General features: G+C 39.4%; 2 protein-coding genes across 4 annotated transcripts in view; one reads left to right on the top strand and one right to left on the bottom strand.

Moving 5' to 3' along the window:
* The window catches only part of YME1L1 (YME1-like 1 ATPase), a 54,933-nt gene extending 48,829 nt beyond the window's left edge, over positions 1-6,104 (bottom strand). Inside the window, exon 1 of one of the 2 annotated variants that reach the window (XM_006887085.1) lies at positions 5,908-6,104. In XM_006887085.1, the coding sequence (XP_006887147.1) occupies positions 5,908-5,940 (33 nt within the window). In that variant the 5' untranslated portion in view covers positions 5,941-6,104. The remainder of the gene's footprint in view (positions 1-5,907) is intronic. The other variant, XM_006887084.1, reaches the window with a different exon arrangement.
* A 992-nt stretch (positions 6,105-7,096) lies between these two features.
* The window catches only part of MASTL (microtubule associated serine/threonine kinase-like), a 40,231-nt gene continuing 31,634 nt past the window's right edge, over positions 7,097-15,693 (top strand). For both annotated transcript variants that reach the window (XM_006887083.1, XM_006887082.1), the window contains exon 1: positions 7,097-7,282. In XM_006887083.1, coding sequence (XP_006887145.1) covers positions 7,097-7,282 — 186 coding nt within the window. The remainder of the gene's footprint in view (positions 7,283-15,693) is intronic.

The following is a 15,693-nucleotide window of genomic DNA, read 5'->3' as shown; positions in this document are numbered from 1 at the left end:
TCCTGTAACAGTCAGATCCGATTTGACAGTACACACACAAAAATAAAAAAAATTTAAAAAAAAAAGTTAAGATGTACACACAGTATCAATCTTGGAAGGTTAACAGGGTTGGGAAGGGAGGAAGAAAGAAGTAGAAATTAATAAATTGAGTGAAGAGAAAGCAATATATGTACAATAAGGGATTGATAAAGACATAATTTAGTACATGAATCAATTTTAGTTATAAAACAAAATCTGCGTAAAAACCCATAGGATTTTTAAGATTCCACTGATTTTTTTTTAATTACAAGAGAGTAAATATATATACTACATGCATAGCAAATCGTAGCAAGTTCTCAGATTTAAGGCTGGCAAAGGGAAAAAATGTGGTATTGTGCATCTTGTTTGTATAAATCAAAAAGATTAAAATTTCTTATTTTCACTGTTCCAACAATTTAACTTTTAAGAATTAATTCTAAGAACATAATCTGATAAATGTTTCAACATACACAAATATCAACTTCCATCATATCTTGTCATATTAAGAAAACTAGAAATGTTAACACTAGGGAAGCAGCTAAATAATAATGACACACACAAAAAAATCCACAAATAGTAATATTAAGTATGACTTAGAATTGACAGCATATCAATTGACATATTTCAACAAACAAATGCTGCCCTGGATGTGTTTACCAAGTTGTGCCAAGAAACTGGAGGACAACCACCTGATTGGAAGAGATCCATATTTATTGACATTTCAAAGAAAGGTGACCTGAGAGTGTAGAAATTATTGAACAATATCATTGATATCATACGCAAAGAAGATCCTGCTGAAAATTATCCAAAAATGACTGGAACAGCACTTCTACTGAGAACTGATAGACATGAAGGTTGGGTTTAGCAAAGGCTATGGTACTAGTAATGTTAGATGGATCTTGGCTGAAAGCAGGTAGTACCAGAGGAATGTCTATCTGTGTTTCAATGCCTATGCATAGGCATTTGACTTTGTGAGTCACAACAAACTGTGGCTTACTCTGAGAAGAATCGGAATCCCAGAACACTTTGACTGTTCTTAGGAGAAACCTGTACTTGGACCAGAAGGCTGTCATCAGAACAAAGCAAGGAAACACTGCATTGTTCAAAACTGGGACGAGTATATGCCAGGATTGTGTCCTACCTCTATACCTTTTCAATCTACATGCAAAAAAGATTATCCAGGAGGCTGGGCTCTATGAGGAGAAATGTGACATCAGGATTAGAGAAAGGTTCATCAACAATCTACATTACGCAGATGACACAACCCTACTTCCCAAAACTGAGAAGGACCTGAAGAGCTTGCTACAGAAGGTCAAGGACTGAAGCCTTACATATGGACTGATGCTCAACATCAAGAAAACAAAGATTCTCACCAATGGGTTGACTGGCAGCATCATGACAGACAATGAAGAGATTAACAATTTCAGTTTCCTTGGCTCCACAGTCTACACTCTTGTTACCAACAGTGAGTAAATTAAAAAATGAATTGCACTGGGAAAGTCTGCTGTCAGAGAACTCTCCAAAGTACTCAAGAGCAATGATGTCAGTCTGGAGACTAAGGTGTGCCCAATCTAGGCCATGGTCTTCGCAATTACTTGCTAAACTTCAGAAAGCTGGACAATGAAGGGCAAGGGATGATAGGAGAATTGATATCTTTGAACCGCGGTGCTGGAGGAGAGTACTGAATATACCATAGATACCATAGAATAAACAGGTTCATCCAAGAGAGGGTGAAACCAGGCTACTCCTTGGAGGCAGGGATTCTGAAGCTTCGTCTGACATACTTTGGACATGTTGCAAGGAGGGATCAGTTCTTGGAAAGAGATGTCGTGCTTGGGAGGGTGGAGGGACAGCACAAGAGAGGAAGACCCTCAATGAGATGGATTGATTCAGTCACTGGGGTAATGAGGGTAGGTGTTGTCAGAGATAATAAGACTGGCTCTATCTAAAGATAGGGCAGGGTTTAGTGGTGTTGTACACATGGTCACTATGAGTCACAGGTGACTCGTCAGCATATAACAACCACCATACCAGGTAAATATTCAGAATTTTTAAACGTCCCTATTTTTTTGACTGGACCAATCGGCAGCATCAGGATGGATGGTGAAGAGATTGAGATTGTACACAGCTTTAGTCTGCTTGGCTCCATAGTCAACAGTCTTGGCACCAGCAGCCAGGAAATTAAAAGGCGCATTGCCATGGGAAAGTCTGCTGTTAGGGACCTCTCCAAAGTGCTGAAGAGCAGTGGTGTCTCTCTGGAGACTAAGGTGCGTCTGATACAGGCCATGGTCTTCGCAATCACCTGTTATGCATCAGAGAGCTGGACAATGACCAAGGAGGATAGAAGGAGAATTGATGCCTTTGAGCTGTGGTGCTGGAGAAGAGTATTGAGAATACCATGGACTGCTAGGAAAACAAACAGATTCATCCTGGAGAGGGTTAAACCGGGTGGCTCCTTGGAGGCAAGGATTCTGAGGCTCCGTCTAACTTACTTTGGACATGTAGTGAGGAGAGACCGGTCCTTGGAGAGGGACATCATGCTTGGGAGGGTGGAGGGACGGTGCAGGAGAGGAAGGCCCTCTATGAGGTGGATTGATTCAGTGACTGGGATAATTGGGATGGGAGTATCAGAGACAGTGCGATTGGCACAGGACAGAGCGGAGTTTAGGGCTGTTGTACATAGGGTCGCTATGAGTCGCAGGCGACTCGACGGCACATAACAACAACAACATTTTTTTGTTGCTACCATCCCATTATTTACCACTGATGTAAAATAGCCTGCATTTCTGCCATATTCTAACTACTACACTTGTATCTAGGGAGCTCTGGTAGTGAGTCCATAGGGAGTTTTGGGGTAAACCCAAAGACAGCATCTCTCAGCTGGTTCAAATTCACCTGTGGCTCTGTGTCACAAAGATAGTCACTCTCCTGGAAACTCTCGTGAAGAGACAGCTATAACAGCAATGAGTTTATCCTTACATCTGTCCAGGTGCAGCATATTTTGGGCCCAGCATAAAAGTAATCATGTTAATACCAAAGTAAGAGCCTATTACTTCTCTGTCCGAAAGTCTCCAATGACTTTCCTTCTTACCTGTGAACACATATTAGATCTGACCCTTTATTATATTGCCAAGTTTACTTCTGCATGTTTTTTCCATCAGAATATACTGTTAAGTGTCCTTGAGCTCACCAAGATCTATGAACAATGGACTTGAACCCCCCCTGCACCATCCTCCTATCTACGGTCCATCAAAGATTGTAATAGGGTAAACAGGACTGGTATTCTCATAAAAAAGAGCCAACAAAAGCCAAAAGAATGCACAGAGAAGACTGTCTTGTGATAAGGTCAGAGGGAGAAGGAATAGAAGTTTTCTCTAGAGTGTTCAGTGAGTATGGCCCTGTCAACAACTTGCTTTCAGACTTTTAGCTCCTACATTTGCTAAAAAGATAAATTTGTTTTCTTGAGCCCTAAGTTTGTGTTATTTTTAATGAATTTCCTAGGAAATGAATATATCCTGTTTCACAGTATAATAGGTGTAACAGTTCTACATTTAAAATTTAAAGTGTTAGAGTACCTTCAATACACAAAGTCGCTTTATTAAAATCATATATAACTAACTTTCCATCCAGTTGATAGTAAATTCTAAAAGCAGACGTCCTTGATGTATGCTACATCATTTAGCTTCATTATGTTAATGCGCTTTACAGAATTAGTCTGACTTATTTAACACGTTGCCTCAAATGACAGTAATGCATGGGGGAAAATGTGTTTCTAAGCACAGTCGTCAATTTAAAAGTGTTGTGGCAACGTGTTAACAACCAAAGCTCTAACTTTTTCAGACACTGTCAACTTAGGAAATAGCACTTTCATGCATTAAGCTGATCAAACCAGAAACACCTCACCCTCTTAATATATATATTATGGTGTTTCTGTTGTTAGGTTCCCTCGAGTTGACTATGACTCACTGCATCCCTCTGAATAATAGATCTGAACCCTGTCCTCTCCTGTGCCATCCTCTTGATCTCTGATACACTCAAGTCCATTGTTATAGTCACTGTGCCAATCTACTTGTTAGGGCTCTTCCTCTCTGTCCCAAACTCCTCATTATTCCCTTCATGTAGTTTTTTTCCCCAAGGACTGGTCCCTCCTGACAACATGTCCAAATTATAGGAGACAAAGTTTCACTATCTTTGCCTCTAAGGAGCATGGTGGTCACACTTCCTCCAAGACAACCCATCATCCATTTCCTGGATTAGTGTAATACACACACATTACAATATGTATTATACTAAACTAAAAGACGGATGATTCTTCACTGTAGTGGCATCTGTTAAAGAAAAAAAGATAGTAATTTTTTAAAAACAATACTGAATTCCCTGAAACTGGATTTGAAGCAGGTCAAGTATTTCTAGTCTAATCAGCTTGACATATGAAAAGTGCTACTTACCAAGATGAGAACGTACAGAGGAGTTGTGGCTGTATTTTTAAAAGTAAGACTAATTCTGTTTAGTATACTATTTAATATCTTGAAACTAAATTACGTAGTTCACATCAAGAAAGTCTGATATTAGAATTTACCACCAACTCAACAAAAGCTATTTGTATTTGATACTAATAAAGATGGACTTGGTGTACCAAATTGTCTATCTCCTAGGTTAATAAAGTATCTGTTGTTCAGTCATTCTCATATAGACTCTCAGTCAGAACACATATAGCTTACACTCCAGGGGGATTTTGGAGGCTGTAAACCACATTGGAGGAAGACTGCTCACCTTTGTGTCTGGAAAACCACTAGTGAATTTGAACCATCACCTCCTGCACCTTCAGAGAATCACTTCTTTGAGTTAGCTGCACAACTCTCTATAAACTACACAACTAAAGTGTCCTTCTGTTGTTATTTACTTTCAAATCATTAAGTTTAACTCTTCTCCTGCTATTCTACCGACATCTTCCACACAGTAAGTAACCAGAATGATCTATTAAAAGTATAACTGTGCCATCACTCCTCTCCTTTTAAGTCTTCAATGGTTCTGGCAACTTGAGATGAACCCCAAACTTCCTTAATAACTTCTAACCAGCGTTCTCTAACCACATCTATCAGTGCTCTCTTTAATCATCAGACTCTTAATTAACCACACTAGCCTTATTTTTGTTCCACCAATCTATTAAACTCTTTTCTATACCAAAGCCTCCAAAAATTATTCTTTCTTCCAAATGAGATGTCTATAAACATCTTTTTTTTAAAAAAAAAAAGTTCTAACCTAATGAACTAAGAACAAATCATTGTCACAAGTAGATTACAGAAAAAAAGGTAATAATAAAAAAATCTCTGAACTAATTTCTCTCTGCCCTATCTTTACAAAAAGATGGGAAGGAAGGAAAGTCCTACGTGCAAGCAGTCAACAGTTCAGAAACCTGTAAATTATTTCAGTCTAAGAGAATTTGTAGCAAGTGTTCAAATTATTATCAAATTCCATTTAAACAGACATAAAGAGCAGAAGATTGGGGGGGTGTAAATATTTTTTTGGGGGGGTGTAAATATTAAAGCCTCCGTTCTGGAAAGGCAGAAGGATGAAATGGACATATTATCTGCTTCCTTTAAAACCACAGCAAAGACATTGTCCCACCCCAACCCCCCACCCTCATTCCTAGAATGCTTGACAGTGAACAATGCCAGACAGATTCTCATGGAGAAATTCCATGCAATCAAGTCGCTAAGGCCAAGTCTCCATCACGTTCATATTTTATTTCCGCTCCGAACAGCTACAGTCTCAGGTCCACTTCTCAACCCAGGAATCGCTTCCCAGCTAGAGTCCCTTCTTAGAAACCGAAATGGCCCACAGCCGCGCGGAGGGACAGAGGAAAAGGGTCCCGAGCGACGGACTCACCTGGGGCTGCACCGTGCTCGACAGGGAAAACATCTCCTTCGGGCTCTCAGCGACCTCACCCGCCAGCCGAGAAGGCCACCCTGTACACGGCGCGGCGGGGAGGCGCTGAGCCCTATTTTTCCTCTTCTTTTACCCCTCCTCTGCTCTCTTTCCTGATCGGAAAATGGCCTCCCCTTTCCTCAGCTGTTGCAACGACAAGCAAATCTGTCCCGGAAGGCAAGGCTCCAGCGCAATAGTACTTCCGGGGCAGCTGAGCGACACCAGCTAGAGGTACATCTCGGTTCGCTGCTTTGCTGGGCTCGGTTTCGCCTGGCTCACCCGCAAAGCCTCTGAACACTGAAGTAATTGATGTTTACATCCAATAAAACATATGCTGCATCCCACCAACTCCTGGCTGTAAAAGGTGGTTGGTTTTTGCTTTTCCCCAAGGGAGAATGCCATGCACCCTGAAAATACTTTTCAGATTTTGAGATGTCCTCAAATATCAAATGTATTCTCCTATTTCTAAGAAACTAATTAGGTCTCCCACACCCCCATTATTTGGTCCGCCTTAACTTTCCCATAATTTGGAAATAAATTCGTTCTTGGCCTTAATCATTTCAGGCAAGATACATCTTGTTAAGTCATCCGAGTATAGGACCAACCCTGGTTTCCTACTTATCCAGTTTTTCCACATTCCATGGTTTCACTAGCTTCCAAAGTGCCTCCCTGGCCAATCACTTTACAGAACAATCAGAACCAGTTTATATTACTCGCCAGGGTGCGAGGTCGCTAAGACGAACAATAGCAATTCTTGACCAGAATGAGGGCAAGGTCCCGTTTGCCTGACTTTTAGATCAGGGACTAGCTTTTCAAAAGCCCTGCAATCCAGACTGAAGTACTTGCTTCCCCTTTCGAATTTACAAAAAAACTGTGTGTTCCTCCCTCCCCCTTAATATAAAGGAAATGGATAGCGCTAAAAGGCTCCAATCCCCAACAGTCCGAGCTCCACGCCTACTGGTTCCTTCTGCCTAGGAGGAGTAGGCAGAGGCGGGACTACGGTCAGAAGGCGCTACGAACGCGGCTACGCGATGGCGTCATTACACAGTGCTTACAGAAGGCGGAGCCTCGCTTTGAACCTAGTTGGCGGGAGTCGCGGCTTTGAGTGGGGCGGTGGCCGCAGTTACTCTGGTCCCTTCTCAACCTTAGGATGGAACCCACGGTAGGAAGGGAGAATGAAAGCGGAGGAGACGCGGCGGCAGGGCAGTGCGTGAATCGCATCACGGTGCCGAGACCACCTTCCATTGAGGAGTTCACCATTGTGAAGCCCATTAGCCGTGGCGCCTTCGGGAAAGTGTATCTGGGTCAGAAAGGCGGCAAATTGTATGCAGTGAAGGTACGAAATCAGGAAGGAGTAAAAGAGAAAGAAACCAGGTCTTTGGCCTTCTTCCTACTCTTTGTGTTGGTCAGACCCAGGGGTTGCTGGATCCACAAGTCGGGATGTTTGGGCTTTGTACATAATGCCTTCTGAGCCCTGCTGGCTCACCCCACTGCATGACACCAACAAGGCAAGTAAATTGTATCTCTTCTGCCCCGCCCTCCTTGAGATGCTTGGGAACTACATACCATGGTAGTGGTAATAGCATAGTTAGCAAGTGAGGAACTGAGACAGACCGGAGACAAATACATAAAGTATACCTTAGTAAGAGGACTACTTTAAAGTCAATACATAGGCTAGCCCAAATTTTAATTTGAAGTATTCACTTTTCTTGTTTAATATCCTAGTGAAATTTCACTAGTAGGAACTTATTTGAAAAAAGAAAAAAATGAAAAATAAAACAAAGCTGCACCATTTTCAACTAAATTCCTTAAGAAATTTTCAGATGTATTACTAACTTTTCACTTTATGTATTAATCCTTTTTGTGATACAGCCTTGACCAGGATTAAGTTTGAAACAGTCACTTCACTTTTTTTTTTTTACTCTTCATATTATGAAATCTGTTACTGGGTGCCATCGAGTTGGACAACTCTTAGCTGACCCTCCAGCAGGTTTTCAGAGGAAGTAAATCACAAGGGAAGAGATTGCACACCCTTCTCCCGCATAGCGACATGCCTGTGGGATTGCAGTACAGCTTCTTCCAACTAGGCCACCAAAGCTCCCTGTTAAAAAATGTAGAAGATATTTTTATTTTTATGTAAAGACTAAGCTGGAGAAGAGTATTCAATATACGAGAGGGTGAAACCAGACTGCTCCTTGGAGGCAAGGATTCTGAAGTTTTGTCTGACATATTTTGGGCATATTGCAAGGAGGGAGGGACCAGTCCTTGGAGAAGGGATATCATGGTTGAAAGGGTGAAGGGACAGAGAAAGAGAGGAAGACCCTCAATGAAATGGATTGATTCAGTGGGGTAATGAGGATAGGAGTGTCAGAGACAGTATAGTTGGCAAAGGATGGAGCAAGTTTCAGGGCTATTGTCAACTCTACGGCACATAACAAGGAGCAGAAATATTTCCTTTATCCTTATAGTTGTGAACACTACTCTAAAAACATTTGGGAGCTTTTAATATATTTCTTCTATTCCAACTTGTCTTAGAGTACCAGCCCTCCCTGGATACATAGTGGGTAATGCAAACATTGGGTTGCTAACCAGAAGTTGGGGTTCAAACCCAGCCGCGGTTCTACTGGAGAAAAATGAGGCAGTCTCCTCATATAGGACCGTTCTGTATGTCCTACAGGATTTCTATGGCCTAGAATTGACTGAATGACTGTGTTTTTGGACTTTTTTGGTACTCTTTGCATCCACTGCATGGTTTTTTGTTGTTTTGTTTGTTTGTTTGTTATTTTCCATGAACATTTACAGAGATTTTGGATTTCCATTCATTCATTGTTGCACTTTTCTCCCCACCCACCCAACCCCCTGCATGGTTTTTTTATTTTACATTGCTCATATCTCACTGAGTGAAAGTGATTAAAGGAAGGGTAACATGGCAGACTGAATGCTACATACAATTTCAGCTTTCTTTTAGGCATTAATTGTCATGAGCATGTCTAACGAGCACCTTCATATTGTGCTTGCTTAAATGGTCCTCAACACTTTTCCCCACAATCATCCCTCTCATCAGCCTAGAAATCTACCTAGTTCATCCATATATCCTAGCCAATCCTTGCAGTTCTTTCTCTAGATTTCACACAATTCATTTGTTTTACCTCTTCCTTTCCAAGTTGTTAACTATTGTTCTGTGCTGTCGAGTCATCTGTGACTCAGATCTTTATTTCTTCATTAAAGAATTTTCTAGCTGTGAACACAACACAGGTTTCTCTGCCCATCTGCAAAGTATTTTCCTTCACTTACCACACCCAACTTTAATAGCCACTACTAATCTACTTTATATCTCTATTAATGTTAGTTTCCATTGCTAATCTACTTTCTCTATTAGTTTCTTCATATTCAGCTCTGATTCACAACAGCCATATATGTAACAAAATGAAACCTTGCTTTGTCCAGTGCCATCAAGATAAATTCTTGCTATTCTCTCCATTGCAAGGAGGGACTAGTCCTTTGAGAGGGACATGATGTTTGGGAGAGTGGAGGGACAGCGCAGAAGAGGAAGACCCTCGATGAGATGGATCGATTCTGTGATTGGAGTGGTGGGAATGAGTGTGTTTGAGATGGTGAGGTTGGCACAGGATAGAACGGCATTTAGGGCTCTTGTACATAGGGTTGCTGTGAGTCACAAACAACTCGATGGCACATAACAACAACAACAACAACATTCTCTCCATCCTCACATTTTTTTTTTTTATTCATTTTAATGAAACTTTACAGAGACTTTGGATTTCCATTCATTCACTGTTGCACATGTTCCTTCCTACCCACCCCTCCCACTTAGTTCACTTTTCTCTTTGAAAAGTAAAAAAAACAAATAAATAGTCTTTTATTGTTATACAATCTGTCCCAGTCCATTGCACTTTGAAGCTTTCATTCTAGACTCTTGTCATGACAATAACAGCTAATCATATATCTTTTTTTAAAACAGTTCTTTCCCCCATCTATTTCAATATAGTGTACATTATTTATCCCCTCTTTTCTTAGTTTTCACCATATTTCAGCAGTGGCATTATGCAGTATTTGTCCTTTTGTGATTGAGATATTTCACTTGGCATAATGCCTTCCAGGATCACTCATTTTGTATAATAATTCATGAGTTCCTTGTTTTTCAGTGCAGCATAGTATTCCATTGTGTGAATATACCACAGCTTCTCTATCCATTCGTTTGTTAATGGACACCTGTGAACAAAGCCACAATAAACATGGATGTGCATATATCTCCTTAGCTGGCAGTTCTGAATTCTTTAGGATATATTCCCAGTAGTGGAATTGCTGGGTCAAGTGGTATTTCTATTTGCAACTTTTTGAGAAAGCACCATACTGCCTTCCATAGTAGTTGCACCATTTTACCCTCCCACCTGAATAAGGGCCCCAGTTTCTCCATAACCTCGCCAGCATTTGATGTTTGCTGTTCTGTTAAATTTTGCTGTTCTTACTGTGGTGAGATGATACCTCATAGTTGTTTTGATGTGCATCTCACTTAGAGCTAGGGATGTTGAACATTTCTTCATGTGTTTGTTCACCATCTGAATGTCTTTGGTGAAGTCTGTTAATATCCTATGCCCATTTTTCTTTCTTTTTTTTTTTTTAATTTTATTATTTTGTGTGCGTGTACCGTCAAATCAGATCTGACTGGTACAGGAGGATATTGCGCCTCCTTCTCCGGCAGAGCATCTGGTGGATTCGAACCGTGTTCCTCTGGGATTGCAGTGCAGCTTCTTGCCACTAGGCCACCAGAGCTCCCCTCTATGCCCATTTTTCAATTGGGTTGTTTCCCTTTATTGTGTGTGGTGCTTGAGTATTTTATAATTTCTAGATGTAAGTGCCTTGTCTGACAGGTCATTACCAAATATTTTTTTCCCAGTCTGTGGCTTCCCTTTTTACCCTGTTGGAGAAGTTTTGGGATGTGCATAGGGATTTGATTCTTAGAAGATCCAATTCATCTATTTTATCCTCTCCTGGTTATAGGTTTCTTGGGATGCTTGGAAGAATGTTTATGTTGTGGATTAGGACTTCTAGAGTTCTTCCAAACTTTTCTCTAACAAAGTTTATAGTCCTTGGATTTAGTCCTAGATCCTTGATTCACTTTGAGTTGGTTTTGTGTCTGGAGTGAGGTGTGGATCTTGCTTGAGTTTTCTGCAGATAGTTTTCCAGTTTTGTCAACACCATTTGTTAAAAAGGCTGTTGTTTCCCCCTTAACTGATTTTATCTCCTTGTCAAAAATCAGGTGACCATAGGAATATGGGCTGATTTCTGGATTCTCAATTCTATTCCATTGATCTATGTGTCTGTCATTGTACCAGTACCATGTTGTCTTGACCACCACAGCAGTATAGTAGGATTTGAAATTGGGGAGTGAGATGTCTCCAATCTTGTTTCTCTTTTCAAGGAGTACTTTGCTTATTCAGGGCCTCTTTCCATTCCAAATGAAATTGGAGATTACCTTTTCCATCTCTTTGAAGACTGGTATTGGTATTTGTATTGGGATTGCCTTGAATGTGTATATTGCCTTTGGTATTATTGTCATTTTTACAATATTATTGACTCTTCTTATCCATGAGCAAGGGATATTCCACCATTTCTCCAGGTCTCCTTTTTGTTTCTTATAGTAGTTTTCTTTGAATAGATCTTTGTGCTTCTGGTTAGATTTACTCCCAAGTATTTAATCTTGCGATTAGCTACTGTGAAGGGTATTGTTTTTCTTAGCTCCAGTTCTGTTTTCTTTTTGTCACTATAGAGAAATCCAATTGATGTTTGTATCTTGATTTTGAATCCTACCACTTTGCTGAATTGGTCAACTATGCCCAGTAGTTTTCTTTCTGAGTCTTTAGGGTTTTCTAAGTATACTATCATATCATCTCTATAGAGAGATAATTTTACCTCCCTCTTTGCCAATTTGGATACCTCTTATTTTTTTCTCTTTATTGTTTATATGTTATTGCTATCACTTAGACTTACAATAAAATATTGACTAGAAGAGGTGATAGTGGGCATCCTTGCCTAGTTCCTGTTTTCAAAGGGAATACCTTTAATCTCTCTCCATTGAGAACAATTTTGGCACTCAGATTTGCCTATATGCTTTTTACTATGTTGAAGAATTTCCCCTCTAATCCTATTTGGTTGAGTGTTTTAATCAGGAAAGGGTGTTGGATTTTGTCCAAGGCCTTTTCTGCATCAATTGATAGGATCATGTAGTTCTTGTTCTTTGCTTTGTTAAGGTGATTAATTACATTGATTGTTTTTCTTACAATGAACCATCCTTGCATACCTGTTATGAATTCCTCTTGGTAATGGTGAATTAATTTTTGATGTATCATTACATTCTATTGGCCCAGATTTTACTCAGGATTCTTGCACTAATGTACATGAGAGATATTGTTCTATAGTTTTCTATTTTGATGGTGTCTTTACTTGGCTTTGATATCAAGGATATATTTGTTTCATAGCATGAGTCTGAGAGAATTCCATCTTTTTCTATTTTCTGAAATAGTTCATGTAGAATTGGTGACAGATCTTCTCTGAAGGTTTGATAAATTTTACTTGTAAAACCATCTAGTCCTGGACTTTTATTGGCTGGAAATTGTTTTATTCCATTTCAATTTCTTCTTTTGTAATGGGTCTGTTCAGGTGTTCAATTTTGGTTGGTGTCAGTTTAGGTAAGTTGTGAATTTCTAAGTATTTGTCCATTTCCTCTATGTTTTCATATTTGTTTGAGTATAATTTTTCATAATATTCCATTGTTAGCCTTTTTATTTTAGTTGGTTCTTTTGTGATATTGCCCATTTCATCTCTTATTCGAATTATTTGTGTCTTTTCCTTTGTTAGTTTTGCTAGTGGTTTGTCAATTTTATTGACCTTTTCACTCCTAGTTTTGTTGATTTCAGTTATTTTTCTATTTTCTATTTCATTTATTTCTGCTCTAATTTGTATAATTTCAGGTTTTTTACAGGGTGTAGGATTTTCTTGCTGTTCTTTTTCAATTTGTTGAAGATGTTGTGTTAGAAAGTCAATGGTCATTTTTCCCTGCCTTTTGATGTGTTTGCTTATTGCTATAAATTGATCTCTGATTACTGCTTTGACTGTTTCCCAGAAGTTTTGGTAAATGGTGTTTTCATTGTCATTTTTTTCAAGGAACTTTTCTATTTCAGAGGTAACTCATGGTTGTTCTGAAGCTGTACACTGTGACACTGATGTGTCAAATGCAATAATAGTTACTCATGGTGGGTAGCGTTTGGTGGACCTCCCTGATCAAATCAAGCTTGGAAGCAGGAGTGGCATCCACTTCCAAAATAGCTTGCCTCAGGAAACCCTAGGAACCTGGAGAAAGTATGAAAGCTATACATGTGTCCAAGTCTTTCATTCATAGGGCAGCTATGAGTCACCTACGACTTTACGGCACTTAACCACAACAACAACAGTACTCATTCATGTTCAAGCAAGCTCTTGTTTAGCTTCCAAATGTATGAATATTTCTCCTTTATCCTTTCCTTATTAATTTCTAATTTTGTAGCATTATGGTATGAGAAGATGCTTAGTATTATTGCTATATTGTGGTATGTTGTTTTTTTTTATAATATATTGATGCTTGCCTTGTGACCTAAAATTTGATCTATTCTAGAGAACACTCCATGTACATTGGCATAGAAGGTGTAGTGTCCTTTTTTTTGGATGCATCAGCCTATAAATATCTATGAGATCTACTTGGTTTATTGTGTGGTTTAATTCATTAGCATCTTTGCTAAGTTTTTTTTCTGGTAGTTCTATCTTTTCTTGAGAGTGGTGTATTGAAGTCTCCAATGACTATAGTGGTGTTATCTATTTCCTTTTTCAGTTTTGTTAATGTTTGTTTTATATGTTCTGCATATTTATTTATTATTGTTATGTCCTCTTGTTCTATTGACCCTTTAAGCATTATGTGGGGTTTTTTGCATTGAAATTAATTTTATCCAAGGTTACTATTGCTACGCCTGCTTTTTTCCAGTTGCCATTTGCTTGATATACTTTTTCCCACACTTTTATTTTTTACTCTTTCTTTATCTTCATTTTTCAGAGATGTCTCTTGTAGACAACATATTTTGGTTTTTTATCCAATCTGCTACTCTTTTTCTCTTCAGAGGTTCATTCAAACCATTCACATTCAGTGTGATTATTGAGAGGCAAGGTTTTATTGCTGTCATTTTGTTGAGTTCTTTTTGGTGTTGTTGCTAATTACTTTGGTCCAAGTCGGCACTTAAGCTTATCTGCTCTCCCTTACACTCTTTTGTTTCGTCCTCACTGCTTTCAGAATTCTTCCTTATCATTGGTTCTGGCAAATTTGAATATGATATATATGCCTTGGTGTTTTTCCTTTGGGGTCTATTCTATATGGTGGTCACTCCGCTTCTTGAATATATATTCTCTCATTCTTCATTATGCCTGAGTAGTTTTCCTCTGGTGATTCTTCCACAACTTTTTTGGTACCTTTACTTGTTTCTGCCTGTTCTGGGATTCTGATGATGCACATGTTATTTCTTTTGATGGTATCCCACATTATTCTTAGGTTTTCTTCTTTTTCCTTCCTTTTTGATTCTGCTTTTTGCTCTAGCAGATCAGTGGTGACAATTCTATCTTCTATTTCACTGGTCTTTGTTCCATCTCTTGAATCCTGTCCATGTGTCCCTCATGTTGACAGCATCTGAAACATTAAACTTCATATTCTAGATTATGGTTTCTTGTTTTTCCAGAGCCTTTAATGCCTCGGTTGTTTTTTCTACATTGTTTTGGATTTTTTTTTTAAGCTTCTCCTGGTTTTTGCTTGCAATGTCCTGTAATTCTTCAAGTTTGTTTTTCACCCACTGAAAATATTCATTCATTGTTCTTTTAAATTCTGTGTAAGAAAGTTCCATCACACTTTCTGGCTTCAGGAAATCCATTGATACTGTGTCACCTTTGAAGGTGACATCATGCTTTGTGCTTGTGTAGGGTGTGAGGTAGTCTGCTTCTTAAATTGCTGTGGTAGAGTTTTTTATGCCTGAGGTGATGATAAGTTCTTGATCTGAAGTCCCTACTCTAGAAGAGGGTGGGGCAGCTACCCTGCCAGTTTTTCTCTCTGAACTTCTGACCCAAGGGAAGGTGCAGTTCAGGGCCTGTGAGAGCAGCCTCTTGTTGCAGCTAAGTCAGATCATGGTGCTCCAGATTAAAGGCAAGTTAGTTGACAGGATGTAGAGGCATGGGTACAGGGTGGAATGGATTTGGGGCGGGCATGGGTGCAGGGCAAGCATGCGCGGGGACCTCACTCAGATTCCAGCTGTCTGTGTGTGCTTGTGCAAAGTCTTCACTCAAATTCTAGCTATCAGGCTTGGCTGGCAGCCCCTGCCACAGCTCGTGGCTCACTGCTTCTGTGACTCTCAAACTAATTATTTTAACAGTAGTTCTCACTCAATTCCTACTGACCTGCTCGCTATCTGTGTGTCACTGTCTGTGTATTCCTCTTTCCAAATCACTGTCTGTGCATCCCTCTCTCCATCCTCACTTCAAAGGAGTATTCTGGCTATATGTTCTTGAATATTAATTCTAACTTGATAGGTTTCTCTTCTCTACATATTTCATATACATGGGATTTCACCTGTGTTTTTGTACATCTGACTCTTTAATGTGTTTTTTGTTTCATTTGATCTTTATTTTCTTTTTTTTTTTGCCTTCTTTTTTTATTTCTAT

This window comes from Elephantulus edwardii, unplaced genomic scaffold (genome assembly GCF_000299155.1).
Source record: "Elephantulus edwardii isolate Elephantulus edwardi_28Jun2011 unplaced genomic scaffold, EleEdw1.0 scaffold00054, whole genome shotgun sequence".
Lineage (NCBI taxonomy): Eukaryota > Metazoa > Chordata > Mammalia > Macroscelidea > Macroscelididae > Elephantulus > Elephantulus edwardii.
Note: the sequence above shows the minus strand (reverse complement) of the source record. Positions and strands in the feature narration are given on the sequence as shown.